Raw genomic sequence first — 25,312 nt, 5'->3', positions numbered from 1 at the left:
TCTGTTTTCTTTTTTTTTTTTAAATCTGACTTTCTTTGTGGCCCCCTGACTCCGCCCCCCTCCCTCTGTAAGGACCCCCCTCCACAAGGACCGATTTTTGTCAACATTTTAAAGGTCGCTAGAGAGGGGTTCCACTGTATGACCTAACCGCTACTGGCAGACGGCCTCAATCTTCACGCGCAAAGACGAGATTAATAGGTGCTCGGTTTTGGTATTTTGAATTACATTACATTAAACCTTTGTTGGGTTTCATGGTCATGGCAACAGCCATAATAATATTACATGATGTATAATATCATATTTTCAGCATATGTGAATTACATGTCATCATACTAAACTGTCATACATTTTTATTCCTACATTATTCTGATTGATCACAACCAAACCTACTATCATTGGACACATCCAAATGCAAGCGCCTGTTCTTGACAATTTCCCTCGGATCTAAATATAAAATCAGTGCAATTTCCTGGGTCGGGCTTTGCCACAGACACTCACGGTTTGGCCTGTAGGTAAAATGTACAATGTATTTTCTGATTTGTGCACAAAAGCTTTTTTTCTTTTTTCTTTTTTTTAACATAACAATGTTTAATGTCACTGTATGTTTAAAAGACCATGGTCATATTTGTAAAAAAAATGTTAAATTAGAAAATAAATAACATTTTGGTTCATGATTTTTCCTACACCTGTGCTAAAAATAAGAAATAAAAATGTCGGGTATATAAGTCACTCAAATACAGCTAGGTATGAATGGCTCGGTTTGAGTTTGTTGCAGTTGACCCTGCACAATGCGACATATCATGTTTTTGTTGAACAATTTTGACGTCACCCCTCCCATAGGGTGACGTATTTCACAACTTCCTGTGTTACACAAACTCTGTGATGACCAATTTTGACGTCACCCCTCCCATAGGGTGACGGATTTCACAACTTTCTACAGATGAACAATTTTGACGTCACCCCTCCCATAGGGTGACGGATGTCACAACTTCCTGTGTACACAAACTGATGACGTATTTCACAACAAAATGGCGCTGCCCATGGTCAACCTCGAAACTATCCGTATAGAATGGGGGCGTCCTCGCCCCCATAATAAGTACACACGTGTACAAATGAGCCTACCTGTTTGTTGCATTATCCGCAGCGTTGGACTGTTCTAACACAGTCTGGTTGAGTCCAGCTACAATCTCAACGATCTCCAATAAGTCTGTTGCGGTCTGTTGATAAGATAACACGTGAAACATCAAACCGCAGCACTGGTTCACGGGGGATAACCGGTCAAAGGCCGAACAGAAGCCGAAGGCCGCTCATGACACGTGTGAAGGCAAGTTTTGTCTGTTTTCTAGGTATTGTTTGATTTATGTCGGGATTTAAGGTAAGCTACTGATTCAGCGATGACTAAATTTGTTTCTCGATGCATAAAAAGTCAGGGAGCGATTGATATTTGCCCGTAAATAGCCTTCAAAGCTGAAAATGTCCGCGATCGAGCACCGGAAATGGCTGTTCGATGGGTTTTGCAAGTTGAAATGTGCTTTATTTCACCAAATCAGCTCGTATTTGGTGTGGGTACGGGATTCTAGAGGACGAAGGAGTCATAAGATGTGCAAAGAAGTGCTATTTGGGAGTAGAATAAATCTTCCGAGACAGTAGACAAGAGAAGGTCATATTTTTGAGATGCGCGTAGGCCGATTGTCTTTCCGACAAGCGAATGATACAGCAGATTAATCATTCGTTTTGACCAGAAACCTAGTCTCTAGTTTTTATGAATGAGTTTTTTTAATTAAAACAATCACGAGAACTCTCTCGCTTAGCCTAATGGCTGTTCGATGGGTTTCGCAAGTAGAAATGTGCTTTATTTCACCAAATCAGCTCGTATTTGACATCGGTTTGGTATATATATATATATTTTCTAATCCTACTGCGAACTGGATAGCAGACGCGGCACGACTGTTGCACCACACTTTGAAGTAATCCCACACTTTGAAGTAAATTACTACAAAGTGTGGGGATGTGCCCCACACTTTGAAGTAAACCCATTTTTTACTTCAAAGTGTGGGGGGATCTTCCCACACTTTGAAGTAAACTCAGTTTTTACTTCAAATTGTGGGGGGATCTTCCCACACTTTGAAGTAAACTCAGTTTTTACTTCAAATTGTGGGGGGATCTTCCCACACTTTGAAGTAACTTACTTCAAAGCGTGGGACTTTTGCATCGCCTGTTTGAGCCTGATGATTTTGTAAAAAAAAATGGCAAAGTCTTTTGGATGAGTGAACAGAAAAAGTGAGCGAGCCAAGAAACATAGTGATGTTTGTTATCAGGCTTTAAGCAATGTCCCATTGTTGAGTGTGACGAAAACTCGTGGTGACGATTTTAAAACATGTTGGGTCACGTATGGTCCAATCTTACATGGTCCAACCTTACATGGTCCAACCTTACATGGTCCAACCTGACATGGTGCAACCTTACATGGTCCAACCTTACATGGTCCAATCTTACATGGTCCATATATATTATTGGACCATGTAAGATTGGACCATGTAAGATTGGACCATGTAAGATTGGATCATGTAAGGTTGGACCATGTAAGGTTGGACCATGTAAGATTGGACCATGTAATATTGGACCATGTAAGATTGGACCATGTAAGATTGGACCATGTAGGGTTGGACCATGTAAGATTGGACCATGTAAGGTTGGACCATGTAAGATTGGACCATGTAAGATTGGACCATGTAAGGTTGGACCATGTAAGGTTGGACCATGTAAGATTGGACCATGTAAGGTTGGACCATGTAAGGTTGGACCATGTAAAACTTGACCATGTAAGGTTGGACCATGAAAGGTTGGACCATGTTATATTGGACCATGTAAGATTGGACCATGTAAGGTTGGACCATGTAAGGTTGGACCATGTAAGGTTGGACCATGTAAGATTGGACCATGTAAGGTTGGACCATGTAAGATTGGACCATGTAAGATTGGACCATGTAAGATTGGACCATGTAAGATTGGACCATGTAAGGTCGGACCATGTAAGGTTGGACCATGTAAGATTGGACCATGTAAGATTGGACCATGCGTGACCCAACATGTTTTAAAATCGTCATCACGAGTTTTCGTCACACTCAACAATGGGACATTGCTTAAAGCCTGATAACAAACATCATTATGTTTCTTGGCTCGCTCACTTTTTCTGTTCACTCATCCAAAAGACTTTGCCATTTTTTTTTTGACAAAATCATCAGGCTCAAACAGGCGATGCAAAAGTCCCACGCTTTGAAGTAAGTTACATCAAAGTGTGGGAAGATCCCCCCACACTTTGAAGTAAAAACTGAGTTTACTTCAAAGTGTGGGAAGATCCCCCCACACTTTGAAGTAAAAAATGGGTTTACTTCAAAGTGTGGGGCAACAGTCGTGCCGCGTCTGCTATCCAGTTCGCGGTAGGATTAGAAAATATATATATATACCAAACCGATGTCAACTACGAGCTGATTTGGTGAAATAAAGCACATTTCTACTTGCGAAACCCATCGAACAGCCATTAGGCTAAGCGAGAGAGTTCTCGTGATTGTTTTAATTAAAAAACTCATTCATAAAAACTAGAGACTAGGTTTCTGGTCAAAACGAATGATTCATCTGCTGTATCATTCGCTTGTCGGAAAGACAATCGGCCTACGCGCATCTCTAAAAATATGACCTTCTTTTGTCTACTGTCTCGGAAGATTTATTCTACTCCCAAATAGCACTTCTTTGCACCTCTTATGACTCCTTCGTCCTCTAGATTCCCGTATCCACACCAAATACGAGCTGATTTGGTGAAATAAAGCACATTTCTACTTGCAAAACCCATCGAACAGCCATTTCCGGTGCTCGATCGCGGACATTTTCAGCTTTGAAGGCTATTTACGGGCAAATATCAATCGCTCCCTGACTTTTTATGCATCGAGAAACAAATTTAGTCATCGCTGAATCAGTAGCTTACTTTAAATCCCGACATAAATCAAACAATACCTAGAAAACAGACAAAACTTGCCTTCACACGTGTCATGAGCGGCCTTCGGCTTCTGTTCGGCCTTTGACAGGTTATCCCCCGTGTGGTTGGGAAACTTATTCTATGGATGTTGCTCCTTGATGGCTAAGGGACACGAGATAGTGCAAACAAGTCGTGCATGTTTACTAACATTATTCACGCAAAAAACTAATAAAACTAACTGTGATTTGTTTTCAACATGTTCTGCAGAAAAGAAACATACCATCAAACTGATATCTAAATGTACAAGTAACTGTTGTGTCGTGTGTGACATACTCATCAAAGATATAAAATCGGTGCAGGATTTGCTCTCTGCAGAAATTACACATTAAGTTGCACCATCCCTTGCCTTTCATTCTATATGTAAAGGAATTTAAAAGAGCGTTGGAAATGTCAGCAAGAGAACTGAATCAGTAGATTAAAAAGGCCTGTACTGGTAATACCATTAATGACACGGACACAAACACATTATGAGACGTTTACTGCCTCATTTGAGAGACCAGCTTTTTCTGTCAATCTGACCGAGGCCAAAGGCCAATGTCATTACAGATGAAGCCAAAGGCAATATGCTCACCAAGGATCGACATATAGCTGGCTTTTCTACAAGATTAAAATATCAAACAAATGATTTGAATAGCTCTGACTTTGACAACTTACTTTTTTATTTATTCATACTTACAGCAAAATGTAGAGTGAACGCACATACATTCTTGATGCGATTTGGTCACATATATGTTTGATTTATTCTTTGACAAATGTATGCAGTGTTAATATGTTTTGCTATAAAGCAAACACAAGTCTAGAACACAAGAGAGAGCAAACGCATGCAATCATTCATAATTATAAATCCAAATAACGATGGGAATTACAGCACAAAAAATAAGGTACTGATAAAACAGTCCATACCAACAGATAAATATCAAATAACCTATTCATGCAAAATATAATTGCGTCTTACATACTTCTGTCGGGATGTTACTTAGTCGTATAGCATTGTCCAAGATGTTGGCCACCAGAATGACATCAAGTGCGGATGTAGTGGTGTTTTCTCTTAACACAGCTTTAGTAGTGTTGACGATTTCTGGCAAAGTCTCTTCGTTTATATCAGCCTGAAAACAAAGACCAGGGTGGGCTTCTATGCATTCTTCATTGACAGCACACACATGTATTAGATTGTCGCAAAGCATTATTGGACGAGCGTACACTATTTTGGAGTCAGTGGCAAGTGCATCTTAACAAAATACACTTTCATGTAATGGTGGAACACAAAAATGCAAGTGATTGCAGTGATATGATACATCAATGTGTGAACAATATTTTGGTATTAATGACAGGTAAATCTAGACATAACACATGTATTTCATTGCATTACACTTTGAATATTAAGTGTGTCTTGTATTTCTTCATAATTTCTGTGACGAGTTTCGACTTTCTTACCATTGACAGATTCTTGATCGCGCCTGTTTTCTCAGATTCAACCAGTTCACACTGCAAAGCTGCAATGAATCGATACATAAACAAACAAACAAATACATTGATAAACTGATAAACTCATTGATCGACGATTCAACAAATCAATGAATGATAGGATTAATAATGAACACAGTAGTAAATAAATTAAAAATTGAACACATGGATGAATACATGAATTAATAGATGAATAAATAAATGAATGAATGAATGACTTCATCCATAAATAATTACAAGAATCATATATTATACATCCTCCTTTTTGTTCTTCTTGTTCTTCTTCTTGTTCTTGTTTTAATTAAAACTTTTAGGTTTTATCTGGTGATATCATTCCCAGAAACGTTCATGTGAAGTTTCATAAAGATCGGTCCAGTACTTTTCTCTGAATCTCCCTACAAAGAAACACACACACACACACACACACACACACCGTTGTCTGGACCTAAAGCTTGACAGTTCAAGGAAACAAGGTGTGGACCCTACCTGAGCCCGAACTGGTAGTAATAACGCACATATGTTTCTTCTTTTCCAAATCATAAATATAATGGCAACGGAAGGAGCCTCACTCTGGTTGGGGTTTACGTGTTCCCTGACCCTAGAAGAATGGTGACTTTCGATCAGAAATAGTAGAGAAGCAGAATATTTGAGTTATTGCGACCACTTCATGGTCATTATGGTCCAAACTGTGTATTTCTGACAGTTTTTTCAAGCCTCAGCTCGTAAAGTTAAACCAAAGTGTGTCATGTTTGTCCATTTGATATAGTGTTTTGTAATATGACTTCTCGGTTAGATCCCTTATATCAAGTCTAGGTTGCCTTCACTGTCCCTCAGAAAAGCTGCTCACAATATGTCTTCAAATATTGTGTTTAAAGGCAGAGTAAGCCTCCCGTAAACCATCACAGATACGGTCAGACTTTTACACACAGTACAAACACCCTTTCATTTAAACACTCACCAATTGAGAACATCCTAGGTGCCCTCCGTAAAGAGCGAACAATTTTCAAAGAATTTATTTTTGCGTGGTTTATCTTACCCCTGAGCCATCGTGAACCCGTGTGATCCAGTTTTCCTTTTTCACAATGCAGTCGTCAGTTAGTCATGAATGCGACTCGATGTGAGCTTATCTACAATAGCACGTTTTTTATGCACGAAACAACGGCTGTGGTTCACAAGAACTCTTGCGATGGCTTTTGACTGTTGAGAGGAACGGCGATTTGCACTGATAAACCGTCTGCTACGACCCTTGCGTGACCCTGCTTCCGGGCTTTTCTTTTTTTTAAACTTTCACAACTTCGAATTGTTCTGATCTTGTCTTGATGAAAAACGAATTCTTTTATGATTAAAGAATGTTTGTGTAACAAGCTGTCAATTTATTATTTAGATTTTAAAAGTTAGGTCTAGCGCAAAAACGAGGCGCCGTTGTTGTTAACGAACAAGTCTACGAAAATAAATTCTTTGAAAATGTCTCACGCTCGACAGAAAGCAGCCCGGATGTTCCCGTTCGGTGAGCGTTCAAATGGAAGTATGCTTGTACTGTATTTAGACGCTCGGGGAGCTCTGTGATGGTTTACGGGAGGCTTACTGTGCCTTTAAACCGTCAAGCTCAACACAAACACACACAAATACAGACACAGACACACACAAAACTACAGAAACATACGCACACACACACACACACACACACACACACACACACACACACACACACACACACACACACACACACACACACACACACACTGTATGTGTGCGTGTACGTGTATCTTTGTCTGTGTGTCTGTCGTCTTAAATGTGAGAAAGCGAACTTTTGAGATATAGTGACTGATAAACCATGGGTTTCACTACTCTCCTCCCTGTATATTAACGACCTTCCTTTTAGTATTAATGATGACTGTGAACTCTTTGCAGATGATACGACCATACACCCTGCTGATAAAAAATGAGACAACGTTTATTCATCATTGCAGAACAGTGTATTATCATCTCATAATAGGACGGAATATAACCACATGAGTCGTCACCCCAAAAGACCATATGCATGTTAATTACAACAAGGCAAAACAAAATCATCAGGAATAATCCTCATTTCATAGTAATTGGCAACGACGCAATCGAGGAAGTAGGAGATCACAAAATGTTGGGAGTAAATATCGATAATAATTTATCTTGGGTCGTTGTGTAAAACCATGTCGAGGAAAATATATATCAGTTGAACAGAATAAAACACTTTCTTGATCCACACTCAAGGTTATTCTTTTTTAACGCATACATACAAACCATCACGGATTATTAATTGTTCGACCATCTAGAACTCTGCCAGTGCAAAACTCCTAAAATCATTGTATAGTCTACACAGACGAGCACTAAAAATAATGTTATTGACACAATCCATTCTCGTTTTGGACGATTATAAGAAACTTAAAATTCTGTCCTTAAAAGAAAGATTTAAATTTTAAAAAAGGCGTACTCCTTCACAAAATCCTTTCCGGCCGTGCACCACGTGCTTTCACCACACAATTTAAAGCCAAACCAAACTGTAATGTCCCCATTCCACCGATACATCTCTTTAAGTCAAGTTTAGCTTATTCTGGCAGCCTTGTGTGGAATTCTCTTCCGGAATCGGTTAGATTCCCAACGAGTCTCAATACTTTCAAAACACACCTTTCATTATATTTAATGTCATATTACGAAAAGTCACAGTGATGGAAGACTTCGGTTTTGATTTATTTTCATACTGATCATATTTGTCCATAGCATCAGTGTTTCATCATATAAAAAAACTCCCACTTCTGTACATGACGTAAGAATTCGTGTAAAGTCTGTAATGTGTATACATAGTCCTGAGAATTCTGTTTTTCTGCCTTTTTTTCTTGCCTTTTTTATGTGAATTTACGTGTATATATTTGATGAGTAGTCCCTCTCTGGGCAAGGGCTGGTTGCAAATAAAGCTCGTTTATATTGCTTATGCCACAACCCTCGTAAAATAAGAATTTGATATGATTTGATTTGATTTGATTTGATCTCTCTCTCTCTCTCTCTCTCTCTCTCTCTCTCTCTCTCTCTCTCTCTCTCTCTCTCTTACTCTCTCTCTCTCTCTTACTCTCTCTCTCTTTCTCTCTCTCGCTCTTCTACTCTCTCTCTCTCTTTCTCTCTCTCTCTCTCTCTCTCTCTCTTACTCTCTCTCTCTCTCTCTCTCTCTCTTACTCTCTCTCTTTCTCTATCTCTCTCTCTTTCTCTCTCACTCTCTCTCTCTGATTCACGAGGAACATCGACAGACCGTTGCTTATTTAAGGATGCAGACTTGAGCTTCTCCTAGTGATACTTACATGTTTTATGTTTAGTGACGATCAGGGTCGTGGCATTGACCCAGTCCAGCTGACATGTCAAGGTCAGGCCGTCACACTGGTCACCCATCTTGTCCGAGGGTAGCTGGAGATGGCTGACATTGTAATCCCCTGTTGCCACGACGGTATCCCCTAGCAACCAGAGCAGTCTTCCTGGTGGAGATCCCAGAGAGTCAGCGGAACAGAAACATGGCGCGGCACGGGATCCAGGGATGAGATTCAAATCCGTGCAGTTGTGGGTCAGTCTGCTGGGTGTGGCTGGCACAGAGAATGATTAAGAATCAAATATATATATTGTAAATCATTTTGTTTGATCAGAACGGTTGTTCGGTACCATTAGTAACCATATTCACAGAACCATTACTGAATTCTGCCTTACATTATTTTTCAGCATCATCATTCCATCACCCTGAAGAAGCCCCCCCGTGGGGGCGAAAATTCGGATCATCATAAATAAACATTCCATATTCATCACAAAAACTTTTGAGGAGATCGTTTTTAAATATTTGCCTATATATATACCAAGCAACTACAAAATCAGCTTCCCATCATGAAGACGATAGAGCTACAATCGTGGGGAGTACAATGAGAGAGAGATACATACATGTATATGTTGCTTTGCCAGAACCTGCCCCTGTAACCTGGGACACTTGAGACAACAATAAAAATTCACATATCTTTTCTTTAATATTGCATTTTCAAAAAGTATGTTATTCTGTATGTGTTTCAAAGTTTAGAAAGATAACTGAAGGCAACATTTATGATAAATGCACAAACAAAAACGGGCAACTGGTTGGTATTCCTTTGAGAAAATGACGACCGTTACCGTTTGACTTTGACATAAAAAAAAAGCTAACTTGCTTGCCAAAGAAACCGGATTAAAACACAGGTTAAAGATTAAAGATTAGTAAAAAACAACAACTTTAAAAGACAGTTTAATTTACATCAATGTATAACCAGAGCCGCCCGTTGAGTAGCAGACGAACGTTCCATTTAATAGGAAAATTCGACACGGTGTGTAACGATCGTCACGCATCAATTTCCAAACCATTTGCGCGAGAAAATAATATAATTTGTTATTTATTCTTGAATAGGTTTTCAGATTCAATCTCCCTTTACGAGTACACACACGAAATTGGGAGCTAGTTGATGAAACACAGGTAACTCAGAGAATTATCCCGGGCCGTCCAAAGTGTCGCAATTGTGCACACCACCACAGGCCGACTAGGTTGGGATTTTGTTCTTGTATTATCTCTCTGAGGTACTTTCTTCTTGAAACAAATAATTGTGTTCGTTGTGAGACATAGAGATGGGCAAACAAAATGTATCAAACAGAAATGGTTTCCCTCTGACCACGTTCTGGCACAGCACCATACACATTTAAACGCAACTCTCGTTCGGACACACACACACACACACACACACACACACACACACACACACACACACACACACACACACACACACACATACATACACACACACACACACACACACACACACACACACACACACACACACATGTTACAGAATATGTAACGTCGAGTACAGCTGCTTACAGTCGAGGTAACTAGTTAATTTGCTCACAAACGCCGAATCCATGAATGTTCTGGTAGTTGAAAGTAGAAAGAACATTGCCAAGCTGAAGCTCGATGTTTGAGTAGTAGACAGGTACACCGGAAAGAGGCCAGGAGATGACCAGTCGCCCTCTGTAGTACGTCTTGTTGTTGGTGCTGTCTGTGTAGGCTGTTAGAGCATCGCGGTACGACTTGCGATCTTCAAAGATGTAGTTGTAGGAAGTCGACCTTACCCCACCTTTCAATACCTTACAATACGAAGAATATAAAGTTATTTTTGAAAACCGGACGATATACATGTTTAAGCATATGACCTGGCATGTAGGCCTAAACAATGCCGTCTCTAATGGGTTTAGGTGTGCAGGCGCACAGATCATATTCACTTCAAACAAGTGATGTGATCTTAGCAATCTTTCAGATCACTTAAAGTTACTTTCATGCGAGTATCTTAGTTTTATCATCGTTTACTGCCAGAAAGTATCACAGCCTTTCCTGTATAAATTATTCAGCTCACCATTTGAGATCTGGCCAGACTTTTCTATGAGATAAGGGCATCCCACCACTTGGACACACGCACACACACACACACACACACACACACACACTTACACACACACACACACACATCCATACACACACACTTACACACACACACACTCACACATACACACACACACACACACACTTACACACACACACACATGAGGGTGCACACATACACACACATACACACACACACACACACACACACACACACACACACACACTCACAAACTCACGAAACATTAAAGCATGTAAATATTTACACACCTCAGACGTCATATTCAGCCTATACGTGTAAGCCCCCGAGCTGACAAACACCCGTGTCACCTCACAGGACAGGATGGCCATCCAGTTATGTTGACTGATTTCAACACTGCAGTTGTCGATTGTAGCAGGGTCTAGATTTTTGACAGTCAGATTTGCGAGATACTTGTACTTCAAATTCAGATGTAACTGTCACGAGACTAAACACTGAATAAAGAAGAAATAATGGTGTTACAGTTTATTGTGAAGATAGGTTATGCAAATAATGTAATGTAAATGCATTGGGTGGTGAATTTCATTGTAGGCTATATTCGAATGTCTTAAGTTCAGTGCCCACCGATTTGAATGCATCCTAGTAAGGTATTTCCCAGTTCATTCTATGAGTTTTCTTTTTTTGACATTTAATGTCTGGAAGCAAAAATGAAGCATCACATTCGTTGTTGTTGTTGCCATAACCAAAAGTAGAAAGACCTAGCATTCATGTACCAAGTCAACGTGCGTTGCTTTTATGTGTGTGTGTGTGTGTGTGTGTGTGTGTGTGTGTGTGTGTGTGTGTGTGTGTGTGTGTATGTGTGTGTGTGTGTTTGTGTGTGTGTGTCTGTGTTTGTTTCTGTCTGTTCCTGTTTGTGTGTGTGTGCGTGTGTGTGCGTGTGTGAGAGTGTGTGTGTGTAATAGCGAGCAAAGCTGAGGTTCACATCCATTGTGTTTGCTAAAATTGACTAATAAAAACTCCAGGCTTGGGCTTTTTATATTTAGTCAAGTTTTGACTAAATATTTTAACATCGAGGGGGAATCGAAACGAGGGTCGTGGTGTATGTGTGTCTGTCTGTGCGTGTGTGTGTGTGTGTGTGTGTGTGTGTGTAGAGCGATTCAGACTAAACTACTGGACCGATCTTTATGAAATTTGACATGAGAGTTCCTGGGTATGAAATCCCCGAACGTTTTTTTCATTTTTTTGATAAATGTCTTTGATGACGTCATATCCGGCTTTTCGTGAAAGTTGAGGCGGCACTGTCACGCCCTCATTTTTCAACCAAATTGGTTGAAATTTTGGTCAAGTAATCTTCGACGAAGCCCGGACTTCGGTATTGCATTTCAGCTTGGTGGCTTAAAAATTAATTAATGACTTTGGTCATTAAAAATATGAAAATTGTAAAAAAAAATAAAAATTTATAAAACGATCCAAATTTACGTTTATCTTATTCTCCATCATTTGCTGATTCCAAAAACATATAAATATGTTATATTCGGATTAAAAACAAGCTCTGAAAATTAAATATATAAAAATTATTATCAAAATTAAAGTGTCCAAATCAATTTAAAAACACTTTTATCTTATTCCTTGTCGGTTCCTGATTCCAAAAACATATAGATATGATATGTTTGGATTAAAAACACGCTCAGAAAGTTAAAACAAAGAGAGGTACAGAAAAGCGTGCTATCCTTCTTAGCGCAACTACTACCCCGCTCTTCTTGTCAATTTCACTGCCTATGCCGTGAGCGGTGGACTGACGATGCTACGAGTATACGGTCTTGCTGAAAAATGGCATTGCGTTCAGTTTCATTCTGTGAGTTCGACAGCTACTTGACTAAATATTGTATTTTCGCCTTACGCGACTTGTTTCATTTACAGATACTCGTATCATTACATACAAATCTCATTTCCGAATAGTATTTTTCCAAATCTTTGAGCAAATCAGATTTTACCAAGTCGCGTAAGGCAAAATTACTACATTTAGTCAAGCTGTGGAACTCACAGAATGAAATTGAACGTAGTCCGCCGCTAGTGCAAAAGGCAGTGAAAGTGACGAGCCTGTTTGGCGCGGTAGCGGTTGCGCTGTGCTTCATAGCACGCTTTACTGTACCTCTCTTCGTTTTAACTTTCTGAGCGTGTTTTTAATCCAAACATATCATATCTATATGTTTTTGGAATCAGGAACCGACAAGGAATAAGATGAAATAGCTTTTAAAACGATTTCGAAAATTTAATTTTGATCATAATTTTTATATTTTTAATTTTCAGAGCTTGTTTTTAATCCAAATATAACATATTTATATGTTTTTGGAATCAGAAAATGATGAAGAATAAGATGAACGTAAATTTGGATCGTTTTATAAAAACAATTTATTTTTACAATTTTCAGATTTTTAATGACCAAAGTCATCAATTAATTTTTAAGCCACCAAACTGAAATGCAATACCGAAGTCCGGCCTTCGTCGAAGATTGCTTGGCCAAAATTTCAATCAATTTGATTGAAAAATGAGGGTGTGACAGTGCCGCCTCAACTTTTACAAAAAGCCGGATATGACGTCATCAAAGACATTTATCGAAAAAAAGAAAAAAACATCCGGGGATATCATACCCAGGAACTCTCATGTCAAATTTCATAAAAATCGGTCCAGTAGTTTACTCTGAATCGCTCTACACACACACGCGCACACACACATACACACATACACACCTACACACATACACCATAACCCTCGTCTCGATTCCCCCTCTATGTTAAAACATTTAGTCAAAACTTGACTAAATGTAAAAATTAAAGAACAAATAAGGGAAAAATGTAGAGGAAAAAAAGTTGTTTTAAAAAATTAATCAACAGTCAAAATATATACATGGAACACACACAACACTCACACACACATACACACACACACACACACACACACACACACACACACACACACACATACACACACACACACACACACACACACACACACACACACACACACATACACACACACACACGCACGCAAACACACATACACACTCACTGTAGACAGTCAGTGTGATGTTGTCTGTCTCTTCCACTCCGTCCTTGATGTATGAACAAATCAATTGACCCGCCATGTCTCGCTGCCAATTACTGAACTTCACGCTGTTGTAACCCAGGGCATAACTGTATCGTGTGAGCGTAACGTTGGGGTACAGTGAAGTGCAGGTGTCATTACCGCTGCAGTTGCCAAGGTCTATTGTGTGTCCAGAGTCAGTGACCAGAGTCCAAGTCACGGTGCTCCCAGGCTGTCTTTGGTCGTAATACAGAGCACCCGATGAACCTGAATTCTCATTGACTCTAATCTCTCTCTTAGTCGCGCGGATTCCTGAAAGTATCAGACTAGATTAAATCCGGTGTTTTATTACCAGACTGAGACTTTAAGAGGCAAGACGTCAAAATTAAAAGTTTTCTGTTTACATTCAGTCATTATTTGTATGTTTCATTTGACATGGACGTTAAAAATGAAACGTTTATAATGTAAGGCAATAATATGCAGGGATGAGTGTGCAAAGATAAGTAGGGGAGACCGGGGCTAGTCCGCCCCCGGGGCACATCCGTCTTTGTCTGTTTATTCTTACGTTTGCCACCTTTTAGTCATTCACACCATGTGGGAGTGGTGTCCCTTCTTCCCCCCAAATCCTGCAGAAGTTCAGAGGTTGCGCGCCCATATATCGTGAGTACAGATCACAAAAAGTGTTTTTCTTCATTTTTGTAACATGAATGCATAGGAGTTGACTTAGGTTTTGATGCATTACCTCTGAGAATAAATACGTAGTCTTGGTGTCGAGTGAAAGTGCGTTAATTAAGGTCGAGTTCTGACGAAAGTTTTGCTTCTTCCTTCCCATGTTGTGCTCGTTATCTGGCACTAGAGTTGCCTGCCCGTGCAGGGGCAAGTCCGCCTATTTGTCATGGGGCATGTTCGCCGTAAGCAGTATGTACAACAAATGTTCATGCGCACATAAAAACTGTCTGCACATTGATATCAGCTACACATTTGTCTTGATGTAAAATAAAACAAATCAGTCTTCTAGTTCATCAAACTCGCCAGTTATGCTACCAAAAGCATAAAAGTAGCATACAAGTAGGCGGACTAGCCCCTGTCTCCCCTAACGTAATTTTGTGTTACATTCTTTCGTATTTTGTCATTGGCATTTTTGAACCTAAATATTGAAGGGAATTATAAAAGCTTTCCCACTGAAGCTTGCCCACTACTAGTCTTGTACCTACTATGGGATGAGAGCGGCGGACTTGTCCCACCCTGTAGGCGGACTTACCCCGACTTGGGGCAAGTTCGCCTACGTTAGGGTAGGTCTACTTAAAGCAGTATGTACAACAAATGTTCATGCGCACATAAAAACTGTCTGCACATTGATATCAGCTACACATTTGTCTTGATGTAAAATAAAAAATCAATCTTCTAGTTCATCAAACTCGCCAGTTATGCTACCAAAAGCATAAAAGTAGGCGGACTAGCCCCGGTCTCCCCTATCCTTAGCGGATTATGACTTTATTCAGTTATTCTGCAGAAAAACAGAAATGCTGGAAAAAAAACTGTCTTTTCTGCAGTAAAATTGAAATCAAGAATGCTGCAGTAAAACGGTGCTGTTGTTTTAGTGCAGAAAACCTGTTTACATTTTTCTGCAGCATTTTGTACTGGCTCTTGGCGGATTATGACATTATTCAATGTTACTGCAGTGAAACTGTTTTACTGCAGAAAAAGAACGGGTTTTCTCCAGCATTTCTGTTTTTCTGCAGAATAACTGAATAATGTCATAATCCGCTGAGGATAGATAAGTATACTTTGAAAACACCGTAGTGCGTACTCACTGACTGCTTTCTGTGTGCAGCTGGCCGACTCCACAGTCCCGTTTGCAAAGGTCTCCGTGCATGTCAAGTTGCCGTCAAACTCACTGTCGCTGGAAGCATAACCTCGAGAAATCTGCAGAATTGTATTGTTGTAGCATGGAATACGGTCAGCATGACATGTGCCGAGATTCATTGTCGTCCCGTCATCCTTGGCAATGGTCCAGCTGATGTTACTTGTCGTGATACCGGAGTACTTACAATCAAAGAAGTGATAGTAAATTCCCGGGACATATCTTCTGGGACTCTCACAGTCTTTAAAGGACACGGATCCTGCAATGCAATGCAAAACACGTGCTTTATCAAGACTTACCGAACTTAAAGGCCCAGTATACCTCAAATGGTTTACAGAACGATTTAAATCTTCTCACGAAGAAAGCAGTTCTAACCTTATGGAACACACTTGCAATAGCATGTAACAGCATGAAATGACACAGTTCGTTTTAATGGATATTTAGCTTGCGTAAACCACACACCAGATTTTGTGGTTTATTTGAACCCTGAGCCATCGTGAACCCGTGTCACACACTTTCCTTTTTTTCACAATGTCGTCGTCAGTTTGTGATTTCAATCCGACTCGCTGTATCTGCAATAGCACGTAATTGTGTACCTCTGAATCTAAAATGCAACAAACGACTGCGAGTCACACGAACTTATCGGCTGCGGTAGACTTCAAAGAAAGCAGCGACATGCAGAAAGTTCGTCTGCTTGAGAAACACTACCTTGCGTGACCTGCACCGGGCTCCCTTTTTTCAAACTTTCAAAACTTCGAGTAGTACTGATCTTGTCTTGATGAAAATAGAAATCTGTTATGATTTAAGAATGTTTGTGTTGCAAGCTGTCAATTTGTTATTTAGATTTTAAAAGTTAGTTCTAGAGCCAAAACGAGGCCTCCGATTGTGTTACTCAGACAATCCGGCTGGCCACGCAAAAATAAATTCTTTGAAAAATGCTTGCTGTTTACGGAGGGCACCTATGATGTTCTCAAGCGGTGAGTGTTTAAAGGAAAGGTTGTTTGTACTGTGTGTAAAAGCCTGACAGTGTCTCAGAACAGAAACTGATGGTTTACCTGAAGCTGAGTGTGCCTTTAATTCATTCTCTCTCTCTCTCTCTCTCTCTCTCTCTCTCTCTCTCTCTCTCTCTCTCTCTCTCTCTCTCTCTCTCTCTCTCTCTCTCTCTCTCTCTCTCTCTCTCTCCAGGTTGGACATCTTAATGTCTATCATCTCGTTAACAAAGTGCCTGATATATGCGTGCTGCTAAACCAAAGCTCAAAGCCAGTTCATGTTTTTGGGATGAGCGAAACACGGCTCGACTCGAGAATTGCCGATAACTTGATTTACATTCCCCAATACTCTGTTTTGCGACGCGACAGTGCAAGGAAGAATCAGACAGGCATTGCAGTCGATATTCATGAATCAATTTCTGAATTTGCAATACGAAAAACTGATTTAGAGGACGACAATATTGAGTGCATTTGGATTGAAGTAAAAAAAAACTGTCAATCCTCGCCTCTGCTCATAGGTTATATATATCGTAACCCTGCCGAAACGTCGATTTGGTCAGAATATTTCATTCAGATGATGGATAGAGTCAAATCACGCAATAAAGATATTGTATTGCTTGGAGATTTTAATATTAATCTGAATAAGCCTCAAACAGTATGGAATTCAACAACAACTTCATTAGGTCTTCATCAACTGGTTCTGAACCCAACAAGAATAACAGACACAACTGCAACTCTTATTGATCACATATATACTGATAATAAGAAGATTGTTTCAAATGTGTATGTGTCCAATTCCAGTATCAGCGATCATAGGCCTATTTTTTGTTCGGTCTCTATGCGCTTGCCTAAATCAGGACCAAAAGGCCACACGACCATAGAATACAGAAGTTTTAGACATTTTGATGAGTCTGCATTTTTTCGTGATCTTAGTGAAGCTCCATTTCAGAGCGTTTTTTATTTCAGTCTTGCAGATGATGCTTTTAATCACTTGCATAGCATTTTAAGCACAATTATAGATAAGCACGTGCCCCTGCGTCAGCATAGAGTAAAACATGCCAGACTAGTACTTCCGCCTTGGTTAACATCAGATATTCTAGAGGCGATGGCTCTAAGAGATTATTTCAAGGAAAATAAGATAACAGACGAATATAAACAACAGAGGAATGAGGTGTCAAACCGTGTGAGACAATAAAAAACTGGTTACTTTGATAAATTGATTTCCGATAAGAAAGATACTGCAACAATTTGGCGGGCAGTAAATGAAATCCTTGATAAATCTAGGAAAAAGTCAACTGCTAATCTAACAAAACTATCTGCGGAAGAATTTAATAATCATTTGATATCTTTAGCGGATAAATTGAAGGCTTCTGTGGCAGAAACAAATTCTCCGGATACAGATGACTGTTTTGAAAAATTGGACGAATACTGTCAGCGGAACAGAATAAACAATGAAGCGTTTATCATTCCTCCAATTGCAGTTCATGAGGTTGGAACATTTATTGAAAACCTGGAGAATAAAAAGTCCATGGGTCTTGATAAAATACCCGTGAAGTTATTGAAGCTTTCTCTGCCGTATATTGTGGATTCGCTCACGTTCGTATATAACCTTAGTATTGAGCAGAACTTTTTTCCGTCTAAATTGAAAAGCGCCAAAGTCATACCCCTTCCCAAATGTAAAGATCTCTCAGACCCAAGTAATTTTAGACCCATTTCTTTGCTGCCTGTTTTGTCAAAACCATTAGAAAGGCATGTGCACAAGCATCTTCTTGCTTACATGGAAGAACAAAATTTGTTCCATCAGTTTCAATCCGGTTTTCGGTCCAAGCATTCTTGCCACACAGCTCTTACGTCTCTCTGTGAAGCTTGGCTGTCAGCAATGAACAAGTCTGAAGTTACAGGAGCATTGTTTTTGGATTTTAAGAACGCATTTGGCTTAGTCGATCATTCCATATTGCTGAAAAAATTACACTATTATGTGAGAAGACCTAAATCTTTGACTGAAGCACTGACAAGCAAATTTAGGCACAAGACACCGGTTTGAAGATATACAAATCACCAGTGTATTTTACTCTATTCATTTTTATTCCAAAGTATTATTGGTGATCAATTGCAACACTGACCAAAGCTCACGAGGCAATAATTTGGTATTGATCACTGCGGAATTCGTTCGCCAAGCACTGAAACAACATGAATCACTGGACCCGAGGCCAGAAGCAACATTAGTTTATAACAAAATTTAGATTATTGAAACCCCCTTTTTGGAAACCTCCAAAAATCTCAGAAGTTCAGGTCTTAAAAAGGAGGGAACCTTAAAATGGGGTTATGTTTACAGAGGGTATGAACAGAAAGTCTACGAAAGCAAGGTTTAAAGGGGAGAGGTCTTAAATTGGGGGTGGGGTGGGGTGTCCTAAAAGGGGGGGGGGGGTAATTGTACATAACACATACACATGAAAAAAACCCAATTAACAACAAAATTTAATGTGTTTTTAATGTGGCAAAACATAAGTCTGCAGGGTTAGCATCAAATTACTTCTACAAAATCTCGTGACACTTACGAACCGCATATCTCGCGACGTGACTGAGTCACTCATCAGTCATCGTTCTGTTGCCGAAATACAAGTCTTTCTGAGTCTAAGCCTGATCTAGATGGATATATTTTATCAGATGTTATTATAATGCAAAAAGAGTTGACATAATGCCAAGGTACTTTTTATAACTGAAAACATTAACAGCTAGGGGGTTGAGAATAATCCAATCAAATGAGACCTGTGGGCAGAACCCCGAGTTTACGAAACCAAAACTATGCACAGACACAATTTTTCTAAATGTCTCTCAGAAAACCTCTTTGACATTGTGTTTAATACTGTACCTTAACTCAACAGTTAAACCAATGAACATGTAAGGGAAAGTCGCCAATCCCGGAACAGTCGGCTAACTTGGAACACCTCAATATGCGGTCAACGGGAAACAATTCATGAATTTTTTTTTAGCAGAAATGTCTAGTGACCCCTCCCGATGTTATTGCAAAAAGAAAAATGGCAACTGCGTCAAAACCAAAGAAGAGGTACGTTTTTTTTAACTTTTCTCCCTTCTTCTTCTTATTTCTATTGTCTAGAATTCGTTTTATTACTCTTTATCTATATGCGTTCACATAAAATGTTGATTGCTATTACAAAACTACATCAATGTGTTACACTATGAACGGGGAAAAAAGATTGGAAACGTCATATGTATCCTACAGCTAAAGTCGAAATCCATGCAGGTGCCATGCGGCTATGCTGGAACACATATAGAGGCAAACATGGAACAGTGTTCCAGCTTTGACGCATTCTGTTCCATCTTACCCTCATCAAACGATAAAGTGAACACTGGTGTTTTTAGTCCGTGGCAGGCTAATTGCCCCCTGGATAATTGTTCCCCGACAACTGCCCCCCCCCCCCCTCCGGATAATTGCCCTACTAGGACAATTGCCCCCCGGACACCTGCCCCCCCACCGAGGGAGGACAACTGCCCCCCGGACACCTGCCCCCCAATTTTTTTCTCACCACTCTTCGTGCAAGTTTTTGCAAAAGCCGTTCACTTCAATAAGAGTGTGTGTGTGTGTGTGTGTGAGTGTGTGTGTATGTGTGCGTGTGTGTGTGTGTGTGTGTGTGTGTGTGTGAGTGTGTTTGCTGGTGTAAATGCGGGCGTAAGTGTGGGCGTGCAAGTGTCTGTGTCGGTTTGTCTGTGTGTATGTCTGTCAGTTTGTCTTTGTCTGGGTGTTTACAGTATTTATGTGTATGTGTCTATATGTGTGTGAGTGTGTGTGTATATATGTGTGTGTGTGTGTGTGTGTATTCAAACCAGGAAGCATTATATAGATATCGTTGAGAAAACAAATTATAGACTTCCATTACCTATGAATACCCTCTAGACAACAATACAACACTGTCTTGATAACTCGCTAAACATACAGACAAGAATGGGGGGCAATTCATTGTCACGGGGGGCAATTGTCCAGGGGGCAGTACTGTTGTCCGGGGGGCAGTACTGTTGTCCGGGGGGGGGGGGGGGGAGGGGGGCATTTGTCCGGGGGGCATTTAGCATAGAACCGTTTTAGTCACGTACTCAATTCTCTTTTCAGTTTTATTGTATTTTTTCCTTCTATACCTTTTATTGAATGGTTGATTGATTTGTTTTACAGTATTTTGGGACCCGGACGGTGGCTACCCGAAGAAATGGGCTGCGCGTTGTCGGCTGTCAGAAACGGGGAAATGGGTTTGCGTTGCGCATCAAGAACATTTGGTGTTCCTGTCACGACTTTTATGCTGCGAAATATCTTGGTACTGCTTCTTGTGTGGCACCAACACCCCTTTGAACATTATACAGTGCCAGCAGTATACACACGGCATTGATCACACGAGGACTGCACTGAAAGTAGAAAACAAAAGGACATTGAGTGAAAAATCGTTTCTTAGCTTCTTTTTTCATGTTTTACAAAAACAGGGTTTTTTTTATCCGATTTATATTTTTTTTCACATTTGAGGCATTAATTGTTATCAAATTTACTATTTCTTTGGTAAAAATCCAATGTTATGTGGAAAAACAGACATTTAAATAAGATGGCTAAATCAAAATGTTATGACGTATGAATTTATCTTGTGTGTGTGGCAATGTGTAATTGTGTGCGTGTGATTGAGAGTGTGTGGGTGTATATATGTGTGTGTGAGACACAGACAGAGCTAGAAAGAGAGTCAGTGTGTTTTTGCATGTGTTCCGAGTTTGACAACACAGTGTTCCACTTTACACACCCATGCGTCCAACCTGGAACAAATGCAGAAATGTTTATAATGGTCAGTTTGATGAGTTGTGTGACTTTTATTTTATCTTATGTTGTTCGTTTGTTTACTGATAGAGTCTAGTATGTGACAATATAAAAAACGCTTTGCAATAATAATTTTTTTGTCTGGTACGGCTGTTTCTCCTTAACTGTTCCAGGTTTAGCGACATTCCCATACGGCTTGTACAAGTATTAACTATTTTTTGATAAAACACGTTTATCCCACACCACAACAAACACATCCGCTCCGTCAGTCATCCCGTCGCTCTCTGGCGTATCAACACTCTTGCAAGGTCGACCTCGACCACTGAACTGACACAGCAGGGGCGTCAGCTTAATTACGACTTCTCGCACAACACTATCGTCCCTCATTAAATCAAAGCAGTGATTATACATGCAAATAGGTAAGTCTGCTATTCCGCGAGACCATTTCAACAAGGATTTAGAGACTGCTCGGAAATAGGAAACTGATGCTATGATTTCACGATAGCTCATGAGTACCGCACTAAACAATACCACATTTCCCCTTGACAATGTGCATTCCCTCTTTTGTTCGCCATTTTGACTTGCATTTTCTAACATTATGCCGGTTTTCGCAATTATATCGTCTACTTTGTCGATTGTCAGGGGCGGACGAGGGGGGGGGGGGAGGGGGGTTTCTGGGGTTTCCGGACCCCCCCCCCCCCCCCCGCCAAAAAATAAAAATATTTGTGGGGTTTTTTTGGGTTGAGTTTCAATTTTTGGGGTATTAATCAGTGACAAAATCTGCTGCCTGAAACTGGTAATGATCCTCCTCAGAATGCACCAGATTGCACCATTTTGCATCTTTTTTTCAAAATTTTCCGGGGGGGCATGCCCCCGGACCCCCTAGCAAGTAATGACATCTTTAGAGTTGAGTCGTAACATTAATCTAATTACTATGGAACTATGTTTGACATCCCATTCATACACAATCACAATCAGAGTCAGTTAGTGTCTGTTTCAAACGAGTACTAAGCATTTGCAACAACAACTACAACAACTACAACAACAACAACAACAACAAGTAACCAAGCACACACACAGACACACACACACACACACACACACAGACACACACACAGACACACACACACACACACACACACACACACACACACACACACACACACACACACACACACAAACATACACATGTGCTTGATACAAGTGAAGAGAGAATCTCCATAACGAAAGCAATTTGAACTTCAACACTATAGGTCATACAGCCCTTACCTGCAAGACCGCTCATGGTCAAAAACACACACAAAATCACAAATGTCCGTGTCTCCATTTTAGATGCATGTCCTGCTGAGAGAAACAGCTTGCGGCAATGAAGTGCGTCAGGTGCACGTCTGTCCTTTCTGGGCAACGCTCCAACTTCCTGGTATTAAAGAGTCAAGATTTTTCATTCTACGTTTATGAAACTCGTCGTAAAACTGAACGCGGTAGTTTAAAGGTAGAGGGATCTTGCCCAAAGTGCTTTTGAACAACAACAACAACAACAACAACAACAACAACAACAACAACAACAACAACAACAACAACAACAACAACAACAACAACAACAACAGCAAATAAATACAAAATCAAAGAAAGAAAAAAAGAAAGAAAGAAAGAAAGAAAGAAAGAAAGAAAGAAAGAAAGAAAGAAAGAAAGAAAAAAAGAAAGAAAGAAAGAAAAGAAAGAAGCAAAACAGATTAATGAACAAGGAAATGAATGATACTCGCGTTTATTTAATAATAAATGTTTGTATGAATTGTTGTTGTTTTTTTATAACAAGTCCCGGAAGGCGAAAATACAACATTTAGTCAAGCTGTCGAACTCACAGAATGAAACTGAACGCACTGCATTTTTTTCACCAAGACCGTATACTCGTGGCATCGTCAGTGAAGGCAGTGAAATTGACAAACCAGAATAGCGCGGTAGTGGTTGCGCTGTTTCTGTGTCTATTCTTTTTGACTTTCTGAGCTTGTTTTTTTAATCCAGACATATCATATTTATATGTTTTTGGAATCAGGAAACCACACGGAATCAGATGAACATGTTTTTAAATCGATTTGGGACATTTGATTTTAATCATAATTTTCATATTTTTAATTTTCAGAGCTTGTTTTAAACCAAATATAACATATTTATATGTTTTTGGAATCAGAAAATAATGAAAAATAAGATGAATATGTTTTTGGATCGTTTTATAGCTGAAATACAATACCAAAGTCCAGGCTTTGTCGAAGATTACTTGACCAAAAAAACCCAAACCGGTGGAGATATTATACTCAGGAACTCTCATGTTAAGTTTCATGAAGATTGGTCCAGTAGTTTCTCGGATTCGCGTTATATATATACACACACACACACACACACACACACCACACCCTCGTCTCGATTCCCCGTCTATGTTAAAACATTGTCAAAACTTGACTAAATGTAATTTTTTTTAAAAATCACACTGATACCATGGTGCACAAGAAGTAAAAGGTGAATGATACAATACTAAATGTCACCTAAAAGGAGAAAATACTTGTTTCCACTTAATCTAGTTTTGACTAAATCACTGATTAAATTTTTATATTCATGAATGTACTGCTGCAAGTGAATACTCACACACATCAAGCACACACCACTCACACACACACTACTCACACAAACACTGATTATCACCACTCACACACACACTACTCACACAAACACTGATTATCAAGAAGACACATGCAACCACACTGGAAGACCATAAAACCGAATTGGGCGTTCAAAAAGCCATAAAAGGCTATAATTTAATTACAAAATATCTTTGATAAAACAAGAGATAAAACAATTTCACCCAAAGAGTTGGACGTATAGTATCAAAGACGGCCAACTTTCACCCCAAGTTCGGTATTGGTCTAACAGGTAAGCAAGTTCGCACACATCTTGGTTCTATAATAGTCTAGAGTACGCTGAGGTATTTGATCTAAATAAACTAAATAGGCAGAACTCTTCCAGTCGCCCATGACTTTGAACACCTCCCCCGGCACCCCACATGACAGCGCCCAGGTAGCGCCACCTCTTTCCAAAAAACATAACCATGCAAGCAGCCCAGAAGAGGGCATCTGAGGGCAATGCAAGATTCAATTGTCTTTTGATATCCAACAGCACTAATTCTTCCTCTAGTTTTTTCTCAAACGCTTACGCCTCTCCTGCAACAGAAAAAGACATGACTGCTGCGACATATGACCAGACACATTGAGCATGGCACTCACAGGAGAGTGCGACCAGTTACCTAATAAGTAGGTCAACTGCTCACACTTTCCATTCTCATGCAGTCTAGATTTTTTTGTTTATTTGTTTGCTTAACGCCCAGCCGACCACGAAGGGTCATATCAGGGCGGTGCTGCTTTGACATTTAACGTGCGCCACACACAAGACAGAAGTCGCAGCACAGGCTTCATGTCTCACCCAGTCACATTATTCTGACACCGGACCAACCAGTCCTAGCACTAACCCCATAATGCCAGACGCCAGGCGGAGCAGCCACTAGATTGCCAATTTTAAAGTCTTAGGTATGACCCGGCCGGGGTTCGAACCCACGACCTCCCGATCACGGGGCGGACG

The 25,312-nt window shown here is 39.9% G+C and overlaps 1 protein-coding gene across 1 annotated transcript in view; it reads right to left on the bottom strand.

Annotated features, from left to right (window-relative positions):
* Nucleotides 1–23,051, bottom strand: part of LOC138978253 (adhesion G-protein coupled receptor G7-like) — a 43,982-nt gene extending 20,931 nt beyond the window's left edge. Inside the window, exons 1-9 of the mRNA XM_070350920.1 lie at nucleotides 22,955–23,051; nucleotides 15,840–16,148; nucleotides 14,011–14,337; nucleotides 11,232–11,362; nucleotides 10,432–10,669; nucleotides 8,827–9,102; nucleotides 5,468–5,526; nucleotides 4,993–5,139; nucleotides 1,123–1,217 (exon numbers count right to left, since the gene is read on the bottom strand). Coding sequence (XP_070207021.1) covers nucleotides 1,123–1,217; nucleotides 4,993–5,139; nucleotides 5,468–5,526; nucleotides 8,827–9,102; nucleotides 10,432–10,669; nucleotides 11,232–11,362; nucleotides 14,011–14,337; nucleotides 15,840–16,148; nucleotides 22,955–23,012 — 1,640 coding nt within the window. The 5' untranslated portion in view covers nucleotides 23,013–23,051. The remainder of the gene's footprint in view (nucleotides 1–1,122; nucleotides 1,218–4,992; nucleotides 5,140–5,467; nucleotides 5,527–8,826; nucleotides 9,103–10,431; nucleotides 10,670–11,231; nucleotides 11,363–14,010; nucleotides 14,338–15,839; nucleotides 16,149–22,954) is intronic.
* Between the last annotated feature and the right edge of the window lie 2,261 nt (nucleotides 23,052–25,312).

This window comes from Littorina saxatilis, linkage group LG10, assembly GCF_037325665.1.
Source record: "Littorina saxatilis isolate snail1 linkage group LG10, US_GU_Lsax_2.0, whole genome shotgun sequence".
NCBI lineage: Eukaryota > Metazoa > Mollusca > Gastropoda > Littorinimorpha > Littorinidae > Littorina > Littorina saxatilis.
The sequence above is the reverse complement of the archived record's forward strand: the minus strand, read 5'-3'. Positions and strand labels throughout refer to the sequence as shown.